Here is a 27710-nt window from a genome sequence, read left to right on the forward strand (position 1 = left end):
CAGTGCTTGTGATTGGTCTGTTCATATTTTCTATTTCTTCCTGATTCAGTCTTGGCAGGTTGTGCATTTCTAAGAATTAGTCCACTTCTTCCAGGTTGTCCATTTTATTGACATAGAGTTGCTTGTAGTAATCTCTCATGATCTTTTGTATTTCTGCAGTGTCAGTTGTTACTTCTCCTTTTTCATTTCTAATTCTATTGAGTCTTCTCCCTTTTTTATTGATGAGTCTGGCTAATGGTTTATCAATTTTGTTTATCTTCTCGAAGAACCAGCTTTTAGTTTTATTGATCTTTGCTTTCGTTTCCTTCATTTCTTTTTCATTTATTTCTGATCTGATCTTTATGATTTCTTTCCTACTGCTAACTTTGGGGTTTTTTTGTTCTTCTTTCTCTAATTGCTTTAGGTGCAAGGTTAGGTTGTTTATTCGAGATGTTTCCTGTTTCTTAAGGTAGGACTGTATTGCTATAAACTTCCCTCTTAGAACTGCTTTTGCTGCATCCCATAGGTTTTGGGTCATCGTGTCTCCATTGTCATTTGTTTCTAGGTATTTTTTTACTTCCTCTTTGATTTCTTCAGTGATAACTTCGTTATTAAGGAGTGTATTGTTTAGCCTCCATGTGTTTGTATTTTTTTACAGATCTTTTCCTGTAATTGATATCTAGTTTCATAGAGTTGTGGTCGGAAAAGACACTTGATACAATTTCAATTTTCTTAAATTTTCCAAGGCTTGATTTGTGACCCAAGATATGATCTATCCTGGGGAATGTTCCATGAGCACTTGAGAAAAATCTGTATTCTGTTGTTTTTGGATGGAATGTCCTATAAATATCAATTAAGTCCATCTTGTTTAATGTATCATTGAAAGCTTGTGTTTCCTTATTTACTTTCATTTTGGATGATCTGTCCATTGGTGAAAGTGGGGTGTTAAAGTCCCCTACTATGAATGTGTTACTGTCGATTTCCCCTTTTATGGCTGTTAGTATCTGCCTTATGTATTGAGGTGCTCCTATGTTGGGTACATAAATATTTACAATTGTTATATCTTCTTCTTGGATCAATCTCTTGATCATTATGTAGTGTCCTTCTTTGTCTCTTCTAATAGTCTTTATTTTAAAGTCTATTTTGTCTGATATGAGAATTGCTACTGCAGCTTTCTTTTAGTTTCCATTTGCATGGAATATCCTTTTCCATCCCCTTACTTTCAGTCTGTATATGTCTCTAGGTCTGAAGTGGGCCTCTTGTAGACAGCATATATATGGGTCTTGCTTTTGTATCCATTCAGCCAGTCTGTGTCTTTTGGTGGGAGCATTTAGTCCATTTACATTTAAGGGCATTATCAATATGTATGTTCCTATTCCCATTTTCTTAATTGTTTTGGGTTTGTTATTGTGGGTCTTTTCCTTCTCTTGTGTTTCTTGCCTAGAGAAGTTCCTTTAGCATTTGTTGTAAAGCTGGTTTGGTGGTGCTGAACTCTCTCAGCTTTTGCTTGTCTGTAAAGGTTTTAATTTCTCCATCAAATCTGAATGAGATCCTTGCTGGGTAGAGTAATCTTGGTTGCAGGTTTTTCTCCTTCATCACTTTAAATATGTCCTGCCAGTCCCTTCTGGCATGCAGAGTTTCTGCTGAAACATCAGCTGTTAAGCTTACGGGGATTCCCTTGTGTGTTATTTGTTGTTTTTCCCTTGCTACTTTTAATATGTTTTCTTTGTATTTAATTTTTGACAGTTTGATTAATATGTCTTGGCGTGTTTCTCTGTGGATTTATCCTGTATGGGACTCTCTGTGCTTCCTGTACTTGATTAACTATTTCCTTTCCCATATTAGGGAAGTTTTCAACTATAATCTCTTCAAATATTTTCTCAGTCCCTTTCTTTTTCTCTTCTTCTTCTGGAACCCCTATAATTCGAATGTTGGTACATTTAATGTTGTCCCAGAGGTCTCTGAGACTGTCCTCAGTTCTTTTGATTCTTTTTTCTTTATTCTGCTCTGCAGTAGTTACTTCCTCTATTTTATCTTCCAGGTCACGTATCCGTTCTTCTGCCTCAGTTATTCTGCTATTGATCCCTTCTAGAGTATTTTTAATTTCATTTATTGTGCTGTTCATCGTTGCTTGTTTCCTCTTTAGTTCTTCTAGGTCCTTGTTAAATGTTTGTTGCATTTTCTCTATTCTATTTCCAAGATTTTGGATCATCTTTACTATCATTATTCTGAATTCTTTTTCAGGTAGACTGCCTATTTCCTCTTCATTTGTTAGGTTTGGTGGGTTTTTATCTTGCTCCTTCATCTGCTGTGTTTTTCTGTCTTCTCATTTTGCTTATCTTACTGTGTTTGGGGTCTCCTTTTTGCAGGCTGCAGGTTTGTAGTTCCGGTTGTTTTTGGTTCTGTCCCCAGTGGCTAAAGTTGGTTCAGTGGGTTGTGTAGGCTTCCTGGTGGAGGGGACTAGTGCCTGTGTTCTGGTGGATGAGGTTGGATCTTGTCTTTCTGGTTGGCAGGTCCACGTCTGGTGGTGTGTTTTGGGGTGTCTGTGGACTTATTATGATTTTAGGCAGCCTCTCTGCTAATGGGTGGGGTTGTGTTCCTGTTTTGCTAGTTGTTTGGCATAGGTTGTCCATCACTGTAGCTTGCTGGTCGTTGAGTAAAGCTGGGTGTTGGTGTTGAGATGGATATCTCTGGGAGATTTTCGCTGTTTGATATTACGTGGAGCTGGGAGCTCTCTTGTGGACCAGTGTCCTGAAGTTGGCTCTCCCACCTCAGAGGCACAGCACTGCGTCCTGGCTGGAGCACCAAGAGCCTTTCATCCACATGGCTCAGAATAAAAGGGAGAAAAAGTAGGAAGAAAGAAATAAAGAGGATAAAAGAAAATAAAATCAAGTAAGAAAAAATAAAATGAAGTTATTAAAATAAAAAATAATTATTAAGAAAAAAGAGTTTTTAACGTAAAAAAGAAAAAACAGATGGATAGAACCCTAGGACAAATGGTGAAAGCAAAGCTATACAGACAAAATCTCACACAGAAGCATACACATACACACTCACAAAAGAGTAAAAGGGGAATAAATAATAAATCTTGCTCTCAAAGTCCACCTCTTCAATTTGGGATGATTCATTGTCTATTCGGGTATTCCACAGATGCAGGGTACATCACGTCTCTTGTGGAGCTTTAATTCGCTGCTTCTGAGGCTGCTAGGAGAGATTTCCCTTTCTCTTCTTTGTTCTTACAGCTCCCAGGCGCTCAGCTTTGGATTTGGCCCCACCTCTGCATGTAGGTCGCAGAAGGGCGTCTGTTCTTCGCTCAGACAGGACGGGGTTAAAGGAGCCGCTGATTCGGGGGCTCTGACTCACTCAGGCCGGGGGGGAGGGCGGGGCACGGAGTGCGGGACGAGCCTGCAGCGGCAGAGCCCAGCGTTACGTTGCACCAGCCTGAGGCGCGCTGTGCATTCTCCCGGGGAAGTTGTCCCTGGGTCACGGGACCCTGGCAGTGGCGGGCTGCACAGGCTCCCCGGAAGGGGGGTGTGGATAGTGACCTGTGCTCGCACACAGGCTTCTTGGTGGTGGCAGCTGCAGCCTTAGCGTCTCATGCCCGTCTCTGGGGTCCGCGCTTTTAGCCGCGGCTCGCGCCTGTCTCTGGAGCTCGTTTAAGCAGTGCTCTTAATCCCCTCTCCTCGCGCACCAGGAAACAAAGAAGGAAGAAAAAGTCTCTTGCCTCTTCGGCAGGTCCAGACTTTTCCCCGGACTCTCTCCCGGCTAGCTGTGGCACACTAGCCCCTTCAGGCTGTGTTCACGGCGCCAACCTCAGTCCTCTCCCTGCAGTCCGACCGAAGCCCGAGCCTCAGCTCCCAGCCCCGCCTGCCCCGGCGGGTGAGCAGACAAGCCTCTCGGGCTGGTGAGTGCTGGTCTGCACCGATGCTCTGTGCGGGAATCTCTCCGCTTTGCCCTCTGCACCCCTGTTGCTGTGCTTTCCTCCGCAGCTCCGAAGCGTCCCCCCTCCGCCACCCGCAGTCTCCGCCCGCGAAGGGGCTTCCTAGTGTGTGGAAACCTTTCCTCCTTCACAGCTCCCTCCCACTGGTGCAGGTCCCGTCCCTATTCTTTTGTTTCTGTTTCTTCTTTTTTCTTTTGCCTTACCCAGGTACGTGGGGAGTTTCTTGCCTTTTGGGAGGTCTGAGGTCTTCTGCCAGCATTCAGTAGGTGTTCTGTAGGAGTTGTTCCACGTGTAGATGTATTTCTGATGTATCTGTGAGGAGGAAGGCAATCTCTGCGTCTTACTCTTCCGCCATCTTCCCCCGAACCCAAGCCAGTGTGAATATATTAATCCCAATCTCCCAATTTATCCCTCCCTCCCCCCTTATCCCCTGGCAACCGTAAGTTTTTTTTCTACATCTGTGTGTTGTCTGTTTTTGAACTGCTGTCTTGAGAGGCAATATAAACAGTGATGAAAGATTCATAGCCCTGGATTCAAAATCTGGGTTATCCTTGCTAGCTGTGGGACTTTGAGCAAATTACTCATTGTCTGCAAGTTTCAGTTTTCTCATTTATAAAGAAAGGGGAGAATCTTCTGGGTTGATGAACACACAAAGATATGGGGAGAGTAGCATGCTGGGAGAGGATTTGGAAGCTCCTGGCGCCTTCCCACATACCTTGTTCTGTGCGACTCTCCCATCTGGCTGTTCCTGAATTCAGACCCCAAAATAATTCAAGATAGATCACAGACCTAAATGTGAAAGCTGAAACTATAAAGCTTCTAGAAGAAAGATTGGAGCATATATTCATAACCTTGGGGCAGGCAAAGATTTCTTTCATGAGATCCCCAAAGCATTAACTTTAAAAGAAAAAAGAATTGATAAATTGGACTTTATCAAAATTAAAATTTTCTGCTTATTAAAAGGCAGTTAAAAGTGGGGAGGGATAAATTAGGAGTTTGTAATTTTATATATATATATATATATCTGAATCACTTTGCTGAACATCAGAAACTAACACAACATTGGAAATCAACTATACTTCAATAATAAAAAAAATCGTTAAAAAAAAAAAGACAGTTAAGAATTGAAAAGGCAAGCCACAGACTGGGAGAAAATATTCCCAATAGATATCTCTTTCAAAGGACTCGGATCCAGAATTAGAACTCCTACAAATCATAATAAAAAGAAAAATAAAGCTTAACATGGGCAAAAAAAGGAAAAAAGAAGAGTGGTAATAGGAGCTACTCCATAAGGCTGCTGTGTGGATTACATAAAATTAATATAAGCGCTTTTTTCTGTAACAATTCAATTTCTCTTCTTTAACCTCATTTTACAGATAAGAAAACTGAGGCCCAGAGAGATTCAGTTACTTAACTGACATCAATGGGGCTAGAGAGTGGCAGATGAGCCAGGACCTCAGCCTGACCGTGTGGCTTCAGAGCCCACACACATAACCATTGTGGTATACTTCCTCTGCTAAAAAACCTTTTGTGTAATCTCTCCTGGAGAGTTCAAGATGTCTTCCCGTCTTTTGACTTAGTCTTGTGGTGGGTAAACATGAGATTTTTGGTTTGTTATTATAAGTAATTTAGTTTAAGGGTTGGAGCTTAAAATTCTTTCAAGAAGCAACATTTGTGCTTGTTGTTTCCTGCTGTGGTTTTGGTTTAGCAAAGTCTGAGCTAATTTCTTGAATCTGCTGATGATACTGCAAAGTATGTGCCTATGTGACCCAAAAGGTATGTACTTGGGAGCATAGCAGTCATTGCATTTTCTGCTTTTTATTTAATTGTTTAGTTACATACAGACAGGTCTATAACTTTCTCAATTTACCTGAGATGTCTGAGCCAAGGAAATTGCAGGTGTATGAAAGTATGGATGTATGCTTTTTTCACATTTTCCTAATGTGTCTCTTTTTAAGTGAGGGAAATGTGTGGAAAATGAGACCGCTAGATGGTCTTCGGATCAGGGTCCTAAGTCTCATGTAAACTAAGGCCCAGTATGGTCAATAATAGCCTGAGCAGTAGAAGTGTTCTCGAAGAAGAAACGTTGTATATTGAATATTCTTTCCTATCTTTTTTTGCATTGATTCCTTTTCTCACCACCCTTGAAATTACCTTAAGTTTATCTTCCTCTCCTGATTTCTCATAGCTGACATCACACACTTGGCATTTATTTACATTCTGCTTTTTATGGATTTCTATTTGTATTCTTCATTTCATCTAGTTGAGTGATTATTAACAAGGTAATGGAGACTAGACTAATCATAAGACAAGATGGTAAATGCAGGTCATATTTAAATATTCTTTGCATAAAGCTAAGGAGGTGCTTTTTGCATATAAAGCAAGAATATGATAATTATAAGTGCCTTCTCTAGTTATGACAAGTCAGGTTAGGTAGGATCTATTCTTAATACTTACAGCACAATGTTGTGAGATGATCTCTGAGAGCCAGAGCCCTAAGTTCTACTGTGTGACCTTGGGCAAGTTATTTAACCTCTCTGAATCTCTAATTATTTCTATCTAAAATATCTAAAATGGGTTGAATTCAAGATCCTTTTAGGATAAAAAATTTTTGCCTTTACTTTGAATTATTTTTGTAGTTTAAAGTAAAAGAACAACATTTATTTTTAAAAGGTTATTTCTAAAACAGTTCTATAATTTAGAAATTTTATCTAAATCAGGTCTTCTTCTCATTTAAGTTTAAAATTGAGACCTTCACCCATTCCTGAGTAATGAATATATACATATGATATATGCCTTCTGGTTTATACAAATATCTACTTAATTCACAGTCTTTATGGTGATGGGACATCTTGAATTTTCTATGATTGCCCCAATTTAAAAAAACTCTGTGGTGTTTCCATATAAATAATTTTACATCCAAGTACATTCATATACCTCACTTCATTTTAATTCAGAAAATGTGGCCAGTGAATACATAGTGACCTTGCCCATATTTTAATTATGTAAAATGTGTTGGTTATTTGGTCATTGATCAATAAGAGCTTATTTCCCAATTTCTGGCTCTGTTGCCGCAAGCAGGATTGACTGGTCAATTCCAGCTCCCTTTTCCTCAATTGGCATTTTCCCAAATGATTCCTGAGTCACCTCTGGAGGCATAATCTGAGGCAGTATGGATTACAGCCCCATCACAACTTCTCTGTGTGTGTAGGTGCCATGGGGCCCTCCCTCTGCACCACACATCACGGGAAGGTGTGAAGATGTGACGCACCTCTGCCATCGATCTCAAAGGAGAGGAGAGCCGTGTGAGGTCTGGGCTAGAAGAGTGTTTTACATTTTGCTTTGGCATGGCTTGTCTGTTCCAGATAAGCACAAGAACATCTTCAGAATTCTGGAGTGTATTTGGAACACAAAGGAAAAATCCCAAATCTGTTTAAGATTCAGCAGAGGGCCTCAGAAGCATAAGAGCTCAGGCAAGTTACCACTTGTCAATACTTTTTACATAATAGAAACAGCTTTATTGTTTGTTCTGATTATATAAATAAAACTTTTTCTTTGAAAAAGATTGAAACACATAAAATTACAGAAAATAAAAGAAAAATCATGTGGAAGCCCACCACCATAAGATATCTAATTAACACTTTTGTAAACTTACACATACTTCTCTTTATACATGCCATTCACATGCAGATAATTTTATAGCAATGGGATGTAATAAATGCTGTTTATTGTGAAGGCTTTAAAAAAGTTACTTCCATCCCTAGTCATTGCCCTTATACATCCTCCCCCTCAAATAAAGGAAGTATTATTAACTGCCAGGTACATATCTTTTGTATACTTTTATCTATATAGATACATAGTCATATATAACCACATATAATCATATATATCTATGCATATATAATAGCATGTGGGACAATATTATACTTTTTCACTCAATAATATGTCATAGAAACCACAAACAGAATAATATTATACCTTTTTTGGCTCATTAATGTTCCATAGAAACCCCTTCAAGTTAACTGATATAGCTCTAATTCATTATTTGTCATTAGATATCTGAATATTCCACAACATAAATGTCTCATAATCTATTAAAAAATATTCCTGTTCATGAGAATTCACTTTCAGTTTTCTGCCACTCCAAGCTCATAATTTTGTTTCAGCTCAAGCTCATAATTTTTTAATGAACTAAAATCTGTAATGCTGACTACAAGTCTCTAAGTTTTACTTTTTCACTTTCTAATCCTGATTTTTTTTGGTCAGTTATCAACCTGCTGTCATGATTGTTTAGAAAGTCAACATGATATTTAGGCTCCTTTTGGAATTCTCATTAGATACATGAAGGGCTATGTGCCTTCTTTCTGTAATTCTGTAATAAAAGAGGTAGTGAGCTCTTTTACTGAGACCTTCTCAATATGGTGGTCAGATCATGTTTCCAGCCTCAGGATCTACACACAAATCATTCCGTTGGGAAACTGTTGCTGAAGCAGAAAGGTTCTGGGCAGCTGACGTGGCATCATGCTTTACAGTGTCTGCCAGTTGTGAGTAACAGCAGGCTGTCATGTTGGGATATAGCCGAAGCAGCAGCAGCAACTCCTGATTTAGGGGCAAAAGATGTAAGTACTTATTTTCACCATTAACCAATTAACCTAAACCAAACTCAAACTGAAGAATGCTGAGGGAATACAATTCCCACTAGAGACCCTTCTACCAGATTCATTTGAGAAACATTTCGTCTTAACCAGAGTAGAAAGTTTCAAGCCAGCACATGGTTTTCGGCAAAAGGAAGAAACTCACAGGGTTTTGCTTGAAAAAACAAACAAACAAACAAACTTCAACTGTGGCTAATGCCACTTTCAAGTCCTAAGTCCTTGAAGTACCTGCATACTCTGGCAGGGGCTGTCCCCTGTGGGATAGAGTGCATTGCTAATGTGCAAAAGGACATGTGATTTCAACTTATATAAAAATTTTAGGCAGGTTTGGTTATAGGAAGATGAAAGGAGGCTTAGCAGTTACAGTGTTTGGGGGAGAGGAGAGAGCCTGTTAAATATTTTAAGGTGGATTCAAGCTGGTTAAAGCTGACTTAGAGGCAATGGTGGAAACTTCTGTTCTCGAGGTATATAGATGACTAGGGGCATGGTGCCTGCCAACCCAATGACAAGTGAAGCCCTGGCACGGATCCTTAGGTTGAGCTGCTGTTCCCAAGGCTCCCACCCTGGAAATCATGTCTTCAGTGTCTGGTATTTTCAGAGTTTCTAAACCATGTGTTTAGGGGTTGGTGATTTTTTTTTTTTCTTTCTGCTGAGACCTTTTACTCTGATGCTCAGCTCTTCATAAAACCTCACAAAGACCAACAGTGGTCCACCCTGAGTGTGGTTAACTTACTAACAGATATTTTTGATTGTTACCTCTATGCTGGGGACACCTAAGTGAACAAGATGGAAGGGGTCCCTGGCCCAGTGGAATTTGCTGCCCAGCAAGAAAAACAGATGTTATGAGAGGAGGGATGAACAGTGGATGGGGAGTCAGGAGACCTGGATTTGGGTCCTGGCATTGATCCCATTAACCATATGGCACTCTGGGCTTCAGTTTATGTGCTATAAAATGAATGGGTGGGAAGGATAACCCCATCAGTAATTGATTCCTCATCTAGTGTGAGTTTTTCCCTTGCTGAACAGCTTTTTACATAGCACTGAATTTGCTCCACATCCAATTTGGGAACGGGTGTTTTATTTATAAAATAGATCTCACATGTCACCCACCAGGCTCTATCAAATGGTGATTTTTCTATAACAGAAACTTGAAGGATCCTTCCTGGATGGGCCCACATATGATATGATATTAACAGGAGGAAAGATTGTATCTGATAAAGATGTCTTAAAGGTCGCGATTTCACACAGACTCACCTTAAATATCTATTTTCAAATGGTTATGGATCGGATCAGGTACTTTTCCAACTGCTGCTGATTTTTGAGGAGCAAAGACACAAGAGCCTGACACTAAGGAAAATGAAATTTCTTAAAATAAGTGTGACCCACAGGCTACAGCTTCAGAGGAATTAAACTGAGTCAAAAATAAGCCAGACTCTGGTTTCCAATAGAATAGAAAATACAAAAAAAAAAAGAAAAGAAAAATAATAGAAAATACCCACCACTGGGGATTGTGCGATACATCCTCAGCTCCCTGAAACCAGCAAAATCAGCTCAGTCAGTTTTAGCTTTGGAAGCTGGGGGTGTCTCATTAACATGTTTTAATGGAATGAAGGAAAGTCAATTTCTTTAGCATAATTAGTATGTATATTTTTTCTATCAGCCTTGCCTAGCCTAGCTCACAAAATTATCCACATGGGCATTCATACATTCCTTGCTGCCTCCCTCCCTTCTCAATGGCAGAAGTGTGCTTTTTGACCCCTGAGTAATCTCTTCTCTTGGGCTATGAGCTCCATCCCCCTTGGCCTTCTCTCTTTTTCGTGTGTGTGTGCATTAAAAAAATTGTTTTTTAAGTTTGTTTATTTTTTTGGCCACACCACAGGGCATGGCATGTGGGATCTTAGTTCCCCTGACCAGGGATCAAACTTGTGCCCCTTGCAGTGGAAGCGTGGAGTCTTAACCACTGGACCACAAGGGAAGTCCCCGCCCACCACATCCATTACTCATTTCTCTTATTCTCCCATCTCTTTAGTTTCTCCTCTACACTGTCTTTCCACCATAGGTAAAAACATGTTCGAGTGTCTCCCATTTTATACCAACCAACCAACCAACCAGCCAGTGAACAACCACTCATGGTCCCTCCCTACTGTCAAGTTCTTATGTAACTTGATCTCTTACTGTTTTTGTTCTCTTTACTCTTCCTCTGTCTTGACCCCTTGGCTTCCTTGATGCTGTTATGACTCTGCCTTCTTAGTCTTCATGAACTTCTCATTCTCTGCATTTTAGCCTTAATTATTATTAGTTTTTTAAAATTTTGAAGCCTGTGCTATCCCTTACCAATCTCATTCATATCCATGATTTTAATTATGACTTGTGTGCTGATAACATGTAAATCAAAGCACATACAAATCTTCAGGAAAGAAGCAACGTATAAACAAATGAACACCACCCACCACATTGAGTGTCCCTGCAGACTTTTGTCAGGAGCTCCTGACTCATATTCACTGCCTGAGACACCCTTAAGTATATTGTCCTGCGGACAGCAGTTCAACTTGCTATGGTCCAACCAGAACTTACCTTTCCTCAGAATATCTGCTTCTTCCAGTAAAATGCACTTCAATCTTGATCAGGGACATCGCCACCTACCATCACAAGGCCAGAGCTGCGTAAATACAGTGAACCTCTAGATCCCATTTATTCTGCTTCCTTGTTTTCTCTTGAATCTGACACCTACCTCCTGCTCACTTTTCCCCTTCCACCAGTGCTTTAGTTTGCTTTGCATTGACTTTAAAACGGAGGATGGTGGTGACTGCCTCTTAAGGCTCACCCTGCCTGCAGTCTGGCACTCCCCAAGTTGTTCTCTACATTGTGACTTGTCTGGTTTTCTAAAATACCAACTTGATGATGTCACTTCTGCTTTGGGTCTTTTAGAAGCCCCTTGAAGTCTTCAGCAAAAATCCAAGGCCTTCACCATTCAGTGCCAGTTTGGCCATCTGGCCTCCTTTCTCCCGCTCCCCTGAAAGGGCATTATCTTCCAGACTGATTGAATATGGTGGGTCATCAGAGCTTGTCCAGCTGGGCCTCCCCTCCATGCCTTTGAACTTACTGATTGCTCTTCTGGAACTACCCCCATGCCTCAGTTCACTTGACTAAGTCCTAATTATCTAACAAGGTTTAATGAGCGTTTTCCCCCCTAGGAGGATTTGCTTGAGTTGGCTGCCCTTCTGTGATCATATCATACTCTATGTAACATTTATCACTTTTAGTGATAATTTATTTGCCTTTCCAGTTGATGGTGAAAACCTAAACAACAGAATTATGTCCTTTATTTCTGTGTTCCTAATGTCTACAACAGCATGAGGCACATAGTATTTATTCAAGAAACTATTACTGGGTGAATGAATGGGGGACAGATGGCTGCCTGCAGCTCCAGGTTGATATTGTATCACCTCAGTCAACCCAATGGGAAGCACACATCTTTCCTAGTAGTTCAAGTATAAGTTCTGGGAGCATGCTTCTTGGATATGTCCCTGGACATCTGCTAACTGCCAAATTAATCGCTTTGGCCAGGGAGCTGCAGGACTCTTACTGTCAGGTATGAATTTTGCGTCCATTCATAGAACAAGGGATGGGGTCAGTCGCATACATGCTGTATAAACTGAGAGGGGGCAGGGAAGCTCATCAAAGGAAAACTAATGATTTATTACCAGAAGCTGGAGGATAGGATGCAGGGCAGGCAGAAATAGCGCATGTTTGCCACACTGTGTGCAAACAGTCTGGGTACTGGGGACAGCTGGGGCTACACTCTGCTCTACTTGCTGGCGGAGGCAGCTAGGACAGTCTCTTCAGTCTCAGCCCTCATCACTTCTGTCTTTATCCATTCAAGCTGCTGTGACGTGGTACCATAGACTGGCTGGCTTATAAACAACAGAAATTTGTTTCTCACAGTTCTGGAGACTGGCAAGTCTAAGATCAAGGTGCTGGCAGACTGGGTGTCTGGTGAGGGCCTGCTTCCTGGTTCATAGACGACCATCTTCTCACTGTGTCCTCACATGGAAGGAGGGGCACGGGATTTCTCTGGGGTCTCTTTTATAAGGGCACTAATCCCATTCATGAGGATTCTGCCCTCATGACCTAATCACCCCCCAAAGTCTCCACAAATACCATCAGATTGGGGATTAGGTTTCAGCATACAAATTTTGGGAGGACACACATATTCAGTCTATAGTAAATTTTTTTGCATTCTAGGCTCCAACTACACTGAATATAAAACCCACTGATGATGTGCTGAGTGCACAGGTCCTCCTTCACCTCTGAGCCCTTATCATATCCATCCTCTTGCTGGGATCACCTTCTCTCTTGCTCTCCCTTCCCTCCTTCCAGGCTAATGAACTCATACCCTTCAGGTCTCCTTTGAGACATCTTTCCTTGCTGGAAAGCCTTCTCTGACTAGGTTTGGCAACTCTGCTGTGTGTTTCATCTGTTTCTTACTGCCATCCTCTTAGCACTGATCATTGGTGTTGCCTGTTACTTTGTCTGCTGTAAACTAACTCCAAGAGGATAAGGAACAATCTCACCTTGGTCACTTCCTGTGGCCTGCACTTGACACCTAAGACAATGCTTGGCACATAGTAGGCACTCAATAAATACATGATGAGTGAAGTACTCAGTTTCTCACCCATTTCTTGGTTATTAAATAGGAACCAGGATTCTTTTGGTTTCCTTCTACATAGTCCTGGGGCTTAGCAGCTTTTTTTTTTTTTTTTTCTTCAAAGAAGAGTGAGTCTTGTAGTATTTCTTTCTTTTTTAAAAAAATTAATTAATTAATTAATTAATTAATTAATCTCTATTTGGTTGTGCTGGGTCTTAGTTGTTTCAGGAGGGCTTCTTAGTTGCGGCTTGCCGGCTCCTTAGTTGTGGCATGCATGTGGGATCTAGTTCCCTGACCAGGGATCAAACCTGGTCCCCCTGCATTGAGAGCATGGAGTCTTAACCACTGCACCACCAGGGAAGTTCCCTTAGCAGCTTTTTTAGGGAGACTGTGGAGAGCCAGCTCATACAGGAGAAAATATTCTTATTACAATAAATAATAAATTAATATTTGTCCAAAATATTATTTATTGAATGAAGGAAATAATTTGAAAAATTTTCCCAGGGGCAAGGCCATATACCCCAGTCAAATTCATTCAGTGACCTCATCCATCCAATGAACGACGTTTGGACCAGCACTAAGACATGGTGTCATAGGGTCACGATGTCGTGGAGCATAGAAAGTATCGCATCTTTAGTGAAAAAGGAAGTATTCTTAGGAAGCTTGTACAGAAATGTCACAGAAACAATGTTGGGAAAGGCAGTAAGTATTTACTCAGCATGCAGAGACTCTATAATATTCATTTATGGGCTGCTCCCAGAAAATAATGAACTTTGGCCATCTCCCTTGTGATGACTGCAGATGTTTATGCTTAGAAAAGAAACTTCTCCATCAGCTTGTCGTGCCCTTCAGTGTCCTCCAGAAACTGAAGTTTGAGCTTTGTTTTTTGGCATCATAAGTGGCTCCTATGGAAATTGCCCTGATGTGCTAAATTCAGCAATAGAGCAGCACTCCTGGGGATCTTGGCTATATCTGCAGTCACTTATTCCAGGCTGAGAGAACAAGAATGTGAGTGCCACTAAAATACGTGTATGCACTCACGCTGTGCACACACGGGCTATTTCTGGACGTGGAATATGAGGCTGAGGAGTAGAACCAGCAAAGTGATATGCGCCTTTACTGACTGACAAATGGGACAAGGAGGAAATACAGAAATTAAGCTTTGAGTTTCTGTTTTTATGAATATATATATTCCTATTTATATGTCAAATTGAATGAACCTATTTACAGTGACTGATAGCTTTGAAGATTATGGAATAGATTTTTAAATAACTGCATTTTTGTATTAAATATATCACATGGCTATTACTAACCAGTATGTTTTTCTGAACAAAACTTTGACTAGAAGTCCTGTAATTGATTTTCCTCCAGTTGATGACTGATACTGACACTGCGTGAGTTTAGTGAAAGCCCTTACCCTTTCTGGTCTCACTTTCATTGCCCTCTAAATGGACAAACTCTGTTGATACCTCTGGGTAATGTAAATAAAGAGCCAAGGATGCCCACCACTGGGGAAGACAAGCTATGTCTTGATTATGATGAGAGAGAAGGCAGGAGAAAAATTGAAAACAATAACCTAAGATTAGATTCTAAGTCAGTAATAAAGAATAGCTAAGATAAAAATTAAATATGAACAGCTATGATAAAAGAACATAAGAACATATACCCTGAACAGCCCAGAAGGGAACTCTCCTGCTATGTTCTTTTACACAACAACATTGGCGACAAGCACGTGGTGAACACTTCCTATGTGCAGGCGCTGTGCCACGTGCTTTTCCTAGCTCGTGCATTCATCTAGAATCAAATATTCATTGCACACCTCCTACATGCCGTGAACAGTACTTTGTCTCATTTATCCCACAACAACCTTCTGAAGATATCCATTATTATACAATCACTTAATAAATAAGAACACTTAGCCTGAGAGGTTAAGTAACCTGCTTGAAGTCTCACAGCTAGTCAAGGGGAGGCTCTGGGACTCATCCAATTTGGACTGCAAAGCCTGAGCTCCTAACCCTTATACTGTACCACACTCATGATCTTTGCATACAGTTTAGATTGTTACCCCTTTAACAGCAGGTAAGGAACCCAGAAGAGGAAGAGGCAAAGAGATTTATTGCAAACCTCTATTTAACAGGCACTTTGGTGTTTTTCCATGTAACATTTCATTTCATCCACATCACAGCCCTGTGGCGTACTTTTTAGACTGCATTTTAAAGAGGAGGAGACTGGGGCTCATAGAGACTGAATGATGGTTTTACAAAGGCACATGGCTGGGAAATGGCGGTGTTAAAACTAAATCCAGGTTTCAATTCCTGTTTCCTTTCCCCTGGGCCTTTGCTACTCTTCAAAATGATTGAGGAAAGGAAGTTGTACAAGGAAACATAAACGGAATTGGGACTATGTAACCTGGAGAGGAGAAGGAGGCTGAGTGGCATGACGTTTTCCCCTATTCAAAGAGTTTAAATGGGTCTGAGTCATGCATGTGTGTTACCATCAAGGAAGAGTATCTTGACTCTAAAATATTGGGGTGTGTTCTATTAGGAGTCTGATAATGTACCTTAACTGGAGACCAAACGCTTCCTGTCCCAGCTAAACTGGGGGAGAGTCACTGGCCTCCTGGGTACCCTGTAGAATCTTATATAATAGAGGATTTTTATCCAGCAGTGGAGAGCTTACAGGTCTGTAAATCAAAGAGCTGTATGCCTTGGCCTGAGTTTCCCTGGCTTAGACACTGCTTCACCTGCAGGGATGGATTCCTTCCAGAGATTTTTTCCAGGTCATCAGTTACATGTCTGAATGTCTGCTCTTGTTCGGAATGTGTCTCTCAAACATTTCCATCAAATGGCAGGGAGTGATTCCTGGGGGTGCAGGGGATGTATATGTGAATGTGTGTGTGTGTGTGTGTGTGTGTGTGTGTGTGTGTGCATGGTGTGTACCTGTCCGTTGCAAGTACAAAAATTTTTTGAAGTTTCTCATCGTTGTAAAAATTAATACAAATTTGAATTTTATTCCATAATATTCAATAGTACAATATTTGTGTTTGTTAAAAATTAAAATAATATTTTAAATAGCTTATAAAATAAAATTAGTGCTGATCCTGTGGCATCCTGCACTGTCCCTGGGGCTACAAGTAGTCCAGAGTGAGAAGCATAGGACTGCATTTTCGTGAAGTTTGTAATTCTGATGTTTTTATGTTAACCCATTCTTTTTTGTCGTATGTAGTTATGAGACATAGTTTCTCAATTTTCCCTTGATCTCATGGTTCAGTGGGGACACTGGGTTAAATGTGAAGGAGGAGTTGTGGATTTCAGAGCAGTAATGGATAATCAATTAATTCCTGACTGATGACTTGTACAGAACACTTCCTAAGCACTTTATAGCATTTTCAGGGAAACGGTAACAGTTAACATTTATTGAGCATTTACTATATGTCAGGTAGTTTGTAGTTTTTTAACCTAATTTTACTCTTAAACAATAACTCTGTGAGAAAAGTTCTATCATTGTCATCCCCATTTTATAGAGGAAGAAAAGGAGATACAGAATAACTTGCCCAACTTCTTGCAGCCAGGAGACAGTGGGGCTGAGATTCACACTCAGGTAGCCTTATTCTGCTTACTTCCTATTGGCTTTGGGGGCTCAGAGGACACTCTCAGCATTTATAGCCTTTTATTTCATTTAGCAGGTGCATGAGTCACCTTTGCCTGATGGAGCTTGATGTGGGGTTAAAAGTCACAGCAGCATCCAACTGCCACCCCACTCATCCTGGTTCAGGGGGCATCAATTAAATGGGAGGGGCAAAGAGCAGAGAAAGTGAGGCCCCTTCTGCCAGCCCAGGGCTGATAAGGAAGAATGGAGGCCTTTGTCTTCATGAGTGGTACCCTCCTTCTCTAGCACCTGGCAGCAGAGGCGGAATCGGGGGGTCAGGTGTGCAGGCAGCCACAGGGGTGGCATTTAAAGGACCCCTTTTGTCAGGGCTCACATACAGAGTTCCTTGGTCCTGTAGGAAACCAATAAAGTAACCAAACCTTCACTTCTAGGACTGTGGTGAGAGCAACAGTCCCAGGATTGGCATGAGTAGCTCGTGATGCCTGTGCCAGGCTAATTGTCTCTGGCCCTTAGACCATGTTTTCCTGGCACTCGTCCTTCCTGATAATGGAACTGCTGACAGGCACATGCTGCTCTGCCTCTCGCCTGCCACCCAGCTTACCGGAAGGAAGGGGTTGAAGCCTTGGTGGCCAATCCCTGGCCAAGGCCATGAGCTCCGGATCTCCAAGGCTGGCTTCAGGGTCTGGCTTTGCTGGAGTCAAGAGGCTGCTCGACACTAAACCTTCCCCAGGTCTCCTTCCTGGAGTCACAGCTATGAGATGCTGGCTGACTAAAAAGCATCTCAGTGTATCAGATATTTTTGGAAAGGCGGGTATAGGCATTATCCTGTCAGTCCCACTTCAACTAAGGTTTTTTAGTTTGAATTGTGATTGAATGTTTTTCTTTCACTGTCCTATTGGAGAGGGCCTCTTAAGTATTTCTAGGGACCTCAGTTTAACAAGGTATGCAGAGAATTTGTGTTTCTGTCTCATTTATGACCCACATGGCATACCTTTAACCACTCTCTGGTCAGTCCTCTTAACTCACTGCCTCAACATTCCCTTTTACTTTCTCTAGGAACTCCCTGTTAGAGTTTAATTCTATACTCAGGCTGTAAAAACTACTGGATACGATCTGCAGTAAGGCTGTTGCTGCTATAAATTTCAGATGTCCATTCATTTATAAATAAAATCTTTATTGCGCTCTTATCACACACTGGGCACCGTCTAGGCACTGTGGTCATAGCCTAGACCAAACACAGATACTCAATGTCCCCATGGAGTTTCAAATCTGTCTAAGGGTCCAATAACAGCTGCACTTCCTGCCTACTTGTCCCTCTGAGGACATGTTCCTGGTTAAAGCCCACTCCCAGTTTCCACACGGGCCAATCCAAACATTCATCACGTTTCTCAGGTCTCTCTCTAAATGCTCACCCTGATCTCTAGCAGTCTACTCCACAGAGAGGTCTCAGTATCCAGTCCCTTTTTGTACATCCACGCCCGTCTTCACCCCCTTTATCTTTTTCTCAGAGGAAGAGATGCCCTTCCTCTTAGCTAGGCTTAACTTTTGCTCCTATGCTCTGGATCCAATGTGATCAGCCTCTTTTGAGATTTATTCCTCCAGTAATTGTATTTGCTTTCTGTATCTCCAATCGCCTTATGAATCAGCATGTAACTCCCCTTCATCTTGTCCACCCTAAACCAATTCTTCAGTCCCAAGTGCCTCATAGTCGTCCCGGCTATCGTCCCCTTTTCTTCACATCCAGGCTTCTCAAAAAAGTAATTCTACCTGCTTTCTCCTTTTCCTTACTTTCCATTCTCTGTATAAGTGATTTCTGTGTCTAATTCCTCACTCCCTTGACCATAGTTCTACTGAGATTGTTCATGTTATGATCGTCAAACCTCCTCGGTGGTTAACCCAGTGTGTGAACACTTTCACCGTTGCCTCTCTCAGTATTTCTTCTATTGTCAGTATTGTTGACCACGCTCCCATTTTTTTTTTTTTAAACATCTTTATTGGGGTATAATTGCTTTACAATGGTGTGTTAGTTTCTGCTTTATAACAAAGTGAATCAGCTATACATATACATATGCTCCCATATGTCCTCCCTCTTGCGTCTCCCTCCCTCCCACTCTCCCTATCCCACCCCTCCAGGCTGTCACAAAGCACCGAGCTAATATCCCTGTGCCTTGACCACGCTCCCATTTCTGAAGCCATCACCTCCCCTGTCTTCTAGGACACCATCCTCTCCTGGCTTTATGCCCACCTTCTGGCACTTCACTGTTGTCTTTCACAGGCTCCTCTTTCTGTGTCCAGCTCTTCAATGTTGCTCTTCCTCAGAACTTCTCCCTAGGACTTCTCTTCTAACTTCAAGCTTTTCCTAGGCAATACTACCCATACCTGTGGCTTCAATCACCACGTCTCTCTCCTTAGACCCCTTTCTTAAGCTCTACACTCTTACAACTGACTTCTCACTGACCACACTTACCTCTGTCCACAGGCCCCTCACAATTAGCATGTTCAGAGCTGAAGTTGTCATCTTCTCCCACCAAACTGGCTCCTCTTCCAAGATTATTATCCCAAAAAGGGGCAGTGTGGTCCTGTCTTTATAGCCTGAAAACTTGAGAGTGTCCTTGACTTTTCCTTCTCCTTCATTTTCTACATTCAACAGTGTCAATTCATGTTGATTCTACTTTATATTCATATATCTGTTCCTTCTCTTCCAACCTCTTTGCAGTTGCTCTAGTTGAGGTATTCATTGGTCTTGCCTGTTTGTGGGGTAACCTTGAACAGCACATCTCCCTGTTTCTAGTTTTGCACATGCCCCCGTGCTTCCTCCTATTTGAAAAAGTAGTGATTATACCCATTAGCATAATGATTGCGTTGCATATTGATTGCATATTTGAATTTCTACTGCTCCACCAGACTGAAAGCTAGGGCAAGGATTATATGCCATTTATCTCAGCATCCCCAGTGCAAGTGACAATGCTGGGCATATAATGGGTGTTCAAAAAACATTTGCTTAGTGAATAAATGACTTCCAGAGTCGTCTTTCCAGAAGAGCAGACTGAGCACAATCGATCAATCTTGGATGCTTTGGGGAGTCACTGCTCCATTTTAGCAACATGAGTGCATAATTAGTTACTGATATGACAACACCACATTTGGATATAGTATTTTTTTTTTTTTTTTTTTTGCAGTATGCGGGCTTCTCACTGTTGTGGCCTCTCCCGTTGTGGAGCACAGGCTCCGGACGCCCAGCCGCTCCGCGGCATGTGGGATCTTCCCGGACCGGGGCACGAACCCGCGTCCCCTGCATCGGCAGGCGGACTCTCAACCACTGTGCCACCAGGGAAGCCCTGGATATAGTATTTTTTGTTGTTGCTATTTTTCATCCTTTAATTGGGAAATATTAAAAAGAATATCCAGTGTGGATAAGAATGTTCAGAAAGTTCTTCTCACGTAGAGAATAGACTTGACGACATGGGGAGGGGGAAGGGTAAGCTGGGATGAAGTGAGAGAGTAGCATTGACATATATACTCTACCAAATGTAAAATAGATAGCTAGTGGGAAGCAGCCACATAGCACAGGGAGATCAGCTTGGTGCTTTGTGACCACCTAGAGGGGTGGGAAAAGGAGGGCGGGAGGGAGACTCAAGAGGGAGGGGATATGGGGATTTATGGATACATATAGCTGATTCACTTTGTTATACAGCAGAAACTAACACAGCATTGTAAAACAATTATACTCCAATAAAGATGTTTAAAAAAAAAACTTAAAAAAAAGAAAGGTATTCTCATGTGTTGCCGGTGTGGGTGTAAATTGCTATAATATTCTTAGAAAGAAATTTATAAAAATTAACAAAAATATAACCTCTAACCTAGGAATCTTGCCTTGGATATAGTATTAATCAAAAATAATGCTAGTTGATTTTGTCTTTTAAAATAATGTAAGTTTATTGTAGAAAAGTTAGAAAATATGGACAAACAAGAAGAGAAAAATAAAATCACCTGCAATCCCATTACCCAGACAGATAATTACTGTTCATCTGTTGACATAGGGCCTCTCAGTTTGTTTCCTAAATTTCTACTTTTAGTAAAGAAATGGGGTCAAGCCTGGGGCATGTCTCAGCTGCTGAGCTGTCCCTTGCAAGAGTCAACAGTCATTAAATCATAGTGCTCACGGATTCATGGCAAACCTGACCTAGATCTCTGTGGGTGTTCACATCTATCAGCACTATTCTGGTGGGAAGAGATTAGCAGCATCATTAGCAGTGATGATGCTTTCGTTAGATAGATGTCAAACTAGGGTAGTTATTCCTGGTTGAAGCAAGATCCTCTTAGTGGTCTGACATTTGGAAAGGGTGGCAGGGACTGGGAAAGGAAATTCACAACAATTAGCAACTGGCCAGGGCTCCAATTCCAGTGGATAGTTGGAATGCAGAGCAGGAATCAGGCAAGAGGACAGGACACTTGGGGAAGAGATAATGTGAAGACTCTAACTGTTCTAGCATGTGGGAGCCTGTGGGATCATGCCAGGGCACTGCAGCCAGGACTTGAGGTGACAAGACCAATTTTAGCCCAACTCCTGTTGGGGATGAGCTGCTAATGTATTCTCAAACTGAGTGAATTTTGTTAGGAATCAGGAAGACTTGAGTTGCCAGGTTGAAAGACTTAGTAACTGTTGATATATGGGGCTGGGGAAGGCAGGGACTGATAAATCCCAAACTTTTGGAGTGGTGAGATCCCACGCGATCTATTTCATTCCATGACCCATATAACTGTGGTATGCCATATGTCTATATAAAATAATTAAAACTAATTAAAATTAATTTTGGTTGGTGAGTGTTTGAAGAGTTTCATAATAACACTTGAGATAATTAGGGACGCTTTGGGATGTCACAAAAGGAGCATTTGGAATAACTGAGCTAGATGTTTAAACCAGAGACGTGCAATGAAGGCTTGTAAAAGAATGACAATTCTGTGGTTGAAAGAACACTGGAATAGGAGTTAGGAGTTTGGAGTTGTAATCATTATGCCGATAAGCTGATTATTGAAAAACAACAACAACCTGGCTTTGTAGCACTTGCCAATTTCTGTGGTGTAAATACTCTCACTGTGGTGGATTTCAAATGATCAATGGTCTAACTACTGGCTCACACAATTCCTGAATATTTAATAATCAGCTCTTGTAAGCCCAATGCAAGACAGGTCCAGTACATCAATATAATCTTAACTGAGTTTCTAGTTAGCTTTGTGACCTTGGGTAAATCACTTAATCTCTCTGGATCTTAATTTTATTACCAACGAAGTGAAGTTGCTAAAATAACCTGTAAGGTATCTTCCAAAGTCAACATTTCAGTAACGTAGCTGGTGTTATAGGGCAGGACTAACATCATGTTATAAGCCAAAAGAGTTACATCAGATTTTTCTGAATGTTATTGTGAGATATTAGGACAGATAATTTGATATCTGAGTCTGTGTCATAATCAACCATGTTCTGACCCCTGCTGTCAATGTGTGTGTCCTTCTCCAGTACCTCTTCCCAGGAGGATTAAAAATGGCAGTGCAGCCATTAGTGAGTCAAACCTCACCAGTGGGGTAAGAAACCATGACCCAGAGTCAGAGAATTCTACACTCAGTTGTCAGGTCCTAGGAGTCAGTTGTAGGGCCGTGACAAAGTCTTATAGCTTCGGTACCTTACCCTATCTGACCATGAGACCAACCGTGGCGGTCTTCCCTGGACTAATAACAACATGAGAAGTTAATTTGCTCGAAGCTTTTTAGAACCAAGGGCTGTGTCCTTCATGTCTATGTGTGTCAAATCCTGATACATAATAAGGACTTAGTGTTTGTTGAAAGAAAGAATAAACGATTTGAGCCTTTTTAGAGCAAATTCTGAGTTTTTTTTATATTTACCCCCAGCTTTATTTAGATATAATTGACATATAACATATAAGTTTAAGGTGTACAGCATGATGATTTGCTGACTTTTAAAATATTAATTCAAAAGTGGACATGAGCTACTCTGTACTTACCTAAAGAAATGTATTTTTCAAACAAAGAAATTACTTTCTTGTAATAGAAAACTTCTCAGTGCCTTCAGTTCAATATTGGGAATTTAAATTTGCCTTCCATCTAGATAACACAACTGACGCACAACCAGAATCCAATGAAGAGAAACACAAATGAGAAAAACCCAAACTGGGCATTTACTACCCACCAGTGAGTACTCTGCCTGCCTCAACCAGTAGAATTAGCTCATCTCTTTAGAAAGGAACAGATAATACTTATTTAAAGAGCATACATAATTATATATCATGTGCCACCTTGCCAACATTTACAGGCATACCTCGTTTTATATCGCTTCACTTTACTGTGTTTTTTACAAACTGAAGGTTTGTGGCAACCCTGCGTCAAACAAGTCTGTCGGTGCCGTTTTTCCAATAACGCTTGCTTTGTGTCTCTGCGTCACATTTTGGTATTTATTACAATATTTAAAACTTTTTCATTATTATTACATTTGTTTTGGTGATCTGTGATCTTTGATGTTATTATTGTAATTGTTTTGGCATTTTTTTTGCAACAAAATGTTTTAAAATTAAGGTACATTGTTTTTTAGACGTAATGCTATTGCACACTTTAATAGACTACAGTACAGTGTAGACGTAACTTTTATACGCCCTGGGAAACCAGCACGTTCGTGTGACTCGCTTTGTTGCAGTGGTCCGGAACTGAACTGGCAATATCTCTGAGGTCTGCCTGTACTCCTCACGATGACCCTCATAAGCTAAGTACTGTTATTCCCCTTTTAGAGAAGAAGCTGAGAGGCTGAGCGATAAAGCCACTCGTGGCTGAGCCAGGAGTTCACAGCCCATAGGCCACGCTCTTCTCCCCGGGTCAGGCTGCCTCAAGGCTTTCTGCACTTCCTCTCCCTCAGGTCTCTGCTCCTTGTTTGCTGTGGGGGTCTGGATGCTTTGTCACATGTCACATGTGAGTGAACCTGGCTCAGCCCGCAACCAGGCAAACAGAAGCAGCAGCCTCTGACAGGGTTGTGAGCAAATACTCCAAGCTGGGTCTGGCCGACCGGGGGAGCTGCGCTGTACTTTGCCCTCGTGAATCGGCTCCATGGAGGCCGTGGCAAAGGTAGCTGACAGGCTGTAGATCTGAGGGCCAGGTAAGTCTTGGTAGATGTGGCACCTGGACTTTGACAGTGTCCAGGAGGAGAGCAGACACTCCTGGAGCTGCGCTGAGGGAAGGTGGTGGAGAGCCGTCAGAGCAGGTGTGTGGGAATGCTAGCGCCCTTGCTTGCTTTGTCTTGGCCGTACTTGCTGTGCTGTCAAATTAGGAAAGGCAATACTGACCTTAGTGGGACCAGGGAAGGTCATTTACGTGATGTGTGAGTATGACTTGTCACTGTAGATGTAATGCCTTCATTTGGAGAATCTTAGGTGCTTTTCATTTGGGGTCCTTAATTGTAACCTGAGGTCTAACCTGCTGGAGTTGATATCTTGGCAACGAAAATCAATTGTAGTTGACTTTGGCAAAGGGACTGGGTATTGCGCCTCTGCAGTCGGAGGAGGGCTGTCTAGTGAAAATATCTGGGAACAAGGTGGAAGAAGCTTTCTTCTTGTTGAAATTCCTTGTGTCCAAATGCTATCAAGTTCCGTGGGCCTTCAGGAAAAACCCATTTAGCCTTTCACTGTGTCCGGGGCATTTGACCTCTGCTGGGATTTGCTGGAAAAGGCTCTCATCGCACCTGACTTTTTCAAGCAAGTGGGCTGACACGGGAAGGAGGGTGCAGGTTTTCCTGAGCTGGATTGCTCTCGAGGTGGAAGGCACTTCTGTGCTTTGTTTTTCTGGTATGTTCTGCTTACAGCTCTCGGCTCATAGCTGTGGACCCTGGCTCCACCGCATTCGAGCAGTGTGACGTCTTGATTTCAACACACACCCTTTGACCTTTTGTTCTGTTATTCATTTTTATATTGGGCTGGGAGTTTCAGGAGTGGGAGCAAGTTGACTGGATCCGATCAGAACTTTTCAACGTAAAATAGTTCCCAAGGGAGAAGAAACATGGGGTGTGACTGAGCTGTGTATTCTGACACGAGAGACTCCTGAGCAGCAGTAAGGTGTGATGTGTGCTTTTTCTTTGGGGGCAGCTGGACGCGGGTGCTGCTCTGTGATACAAGCAGAGAAGCTTGGAAGGTATCTTGTCCTCTGGAGCTATTTCCCATTTTGAAGCATAAATGGGGAAAATCAGTTTGATCCTGGGGTGACTTCCAGGTTTTAAAATCTCCAGACACGGCTCTCTAGTTTGTCAGGGAAGCAATCCCAAACTTGCGTCTCATCGCCTCCCCTGGAGCAGGGGCAGGAATGGCCAGATTATAGGGCCTAGTTCTTCTAAGACTTCAAGGATTCAGAAAAGATGTCTCTTGAGGTCACTTTAAGCTCCTTTTTATTTAGGAAATGTCTTCAGCTGCTCACACTACCCTAATTTTTATCTCTGATAACACTGTTATTTATTGAACAATTACTATATACCAGCCAGAGTGTAAGGATCTCTGACTCTGACAGTGACCCTGTCAGCTCGTTATGGTCCTCATTTTATGGGTAAGGAAATTAAGGCTTGAAAAATTTAACTAGCTAATAAGTGGCAGAGTTAGGATTTGAACTGTGGTCTAGCTCTGTCTAAGGCCCACTCTATTTCTATGACAGCATAGGGCCTCCATAGTAAATGTTGAATAAACATTTACTGGCGGAATATGTGAACACACATGTATTTTTAAATTTTTATTTTATTTTTATTTTATTTTTGGCTGTGTTGGGTCTTCGTTGCTGCGCGCGGGCTTTGTCTAGTTGTGGCGATCAGGGGCTACTCTTCGTTGTGGTGTGTGGGCTTCTCATTACGGTGGCTTCTCTTGTTGCAGAGTACACGGGTGCACGGGCTTCAGTAGTTGCAGCACGCGGGCTCAGTAGCTGTGGTGCATGAGCTTAGTTGCTCCATGGCATGTGGGATCTTCCCGGACCAGGGATCGAACACATGTCCCCTGCCTTGGCAGACAGATTCTTAACCACTGTGCCACCAGGGAAGTCCAGCACACATGTATTTAATTGGGATATTTTGATAGTGTTTTGGAGCTTCATCTATTACTGTTCTCTCTCCCATGCCTCCCACATCTATTGTTGCTCCAAATATACTTCTTAATTTTTATAGCAACATCAGTATAGTTGTCTAGCCTGTTATTTATTTCAAATATCTCCTTAAGATTTTTTTCAGATATCTCTGTATCAGTGCCTGTGTGGTTTGTTTTAGATAAAAGATTTTGAGGACCATAGGTGCTTCTTTCACAAAACCTAATTAACCTTCATGTTTGGATATAGGCCTAAAATGATGATAATTTTTTTCTTTCTGTTTTGTCTAGGAAGATAAAATAACTACACAACTGACTCAAAACACGAGAGAAATTCAGAAGGTCAGGGATGAAGCCTTGGGTTCCCCAGTGGCCGCCTCAGCCAGCGGGGAGGCCCCCAGCGCCATCAAGGGATCCAGACCGAGGGCTTCAGAGAGATAGATACTATCGGCCTATTCGTCACTCTTGGCACAATGGAGAGAGGGTCCAACAAGAGCAAGACATGGGCAGGAGCCCCCAACCACAGCAGGACCCTGGGGAAGACCACCAGCAGCCTCACTACGCGTCCAGGCCTGGGGAATGGCATCCGCCTGTGTCCAGGGTTGACTATTATAAAGGTGGTTATCCCAGTCAGTTGTATTCAAGGTATGGGTTTAGAGCTGGAATTGACCCAGCTCTCCTAAATGCTTACAAACAGATTGCTCTTTTCCTTGTTCCTTTTCCTTTTATTTCTCCTCTTTTTCTTTTTTTTTCCTTCTCCACCCTAGTATACTGACTTAGCTATACCATTTCCTCTCCCAAATTGGATTTTGGTGACTGAAAATATGATATTTTCCTTTCTTTATCCCCTAGGGGAGCTTCTTAAAGAAGCCATCACAATGTGATTGGGTGATGGGGGGAGAGGGTAGAAAGAATGATGAAATTCAAGACAGCAGATGAGACCGTCTTACTCTGGGATCACAAAAGGCAATGTTTGTAGACTCTGGAAAAGCTTTTCCTATGGAGCTCTATAAAAAGTTCCTTATCCTCTTTGGAAGACTGTGACCCAGGGTTAGCACTGACCCACTAGCACCAAGAAGAGCCCTAGTGCCTAGAACATCACCTAGAGTGTGATGGGTACAGAAAAAAACTATGTATTGAGTGAATGAATGGGAACTTAAAAAAAAAAATCAGAGAAAGCAGATACAAGCTTGTAGGCTCCAAATTCAGAATGAAGAGGTCTCAGTGAGGTAATTCTAGGAGAATCTGGAGTTCCTCCTCCTGGACTTCATATTTTATGGAATGTTGCAAGCCATCTATTTTCTACTTTAACTTTCTCAGGTGGGGTGATGTTTTCCTGCCTCCAGATTTAGGGTTGAAATTATGACAATTAATGTAAAGAATTCTGCCCCTATGAAACAGTAAAGAATTATTAATTGATAAAGATACTAACAACATGACATTCCTTTGTTGAATTCTCGAAGGAAGGTATGTTAAGGACAGAGGCAATAAAAGCAATCAGATTTAAGATGGTCCAACTTGACTTTTTCATCTCATTGCCATCCATAATATGCATGGGAATTGCAGTGGTATATGAGGCACTTACACAGTCTTCTTGGGAAGGGGTTTCCTAAGGTGATGTCAGAGCAGGGTTTTCTCAGATAATATTTTGTGTTGTTGGTTGTGTGTGTATTGGAGGAGTAAGAGGGACCATGGGGAGGGAGAATGAGACACTTGGCTATGGTTTTGCTATAAAAATTGCAGCCTTGTTCTGACACAACGGTCCTACT

The 27710-nt window shown here is 41.8% G+C and overlaps 1 protein-coding gene across 4 annotated transcripts in view; it reads left to right on the forward strand.

Moving 5' to 3' along the window:
* Positions 1-23867: 23867 nt before the first annotated feature.
* The window catches only part of LOC114899040 (protein transport protein Sec16B), a 62912-nt gene continuing 59069 nt past the window's right edge, over positions 23868-27710 (forward strand). For all 4 annotated transcript variants that reach the window (XM_029229391.1, XM_029229389.1, XM_029229390.1 and 1 more), the window contains exons 1-2: positions 23868-24092; positions 26233-26586. In XM_029229391.1, the coding sequence (XP_029085224.1) occupies positions 26291-26586 (296 nt within the window). In that variant the 5' untranslated portion in view covers positions 23868-24092; positions 26233-26290. The remainder of the gene's footprint in view (positions 24093-26232; positions 26587-27710) is intronic.

Source organism: Monodon monoceros, unplaced genomic scaffold (assembly GCF_005190385.1).
Source record: "Monodon monoceros isolate NGI ecotype Baffin Bay Population unplaced genomic scaffold, NGI_Narwhal_1 Super_Scaffold_18, whole genome shotgun sequence".
NCBI lineage: Eukaryota > Metazoa > Chordata > Mammalia > Artiodactyla > Monodontidae > Monodon > Monodon monoceros.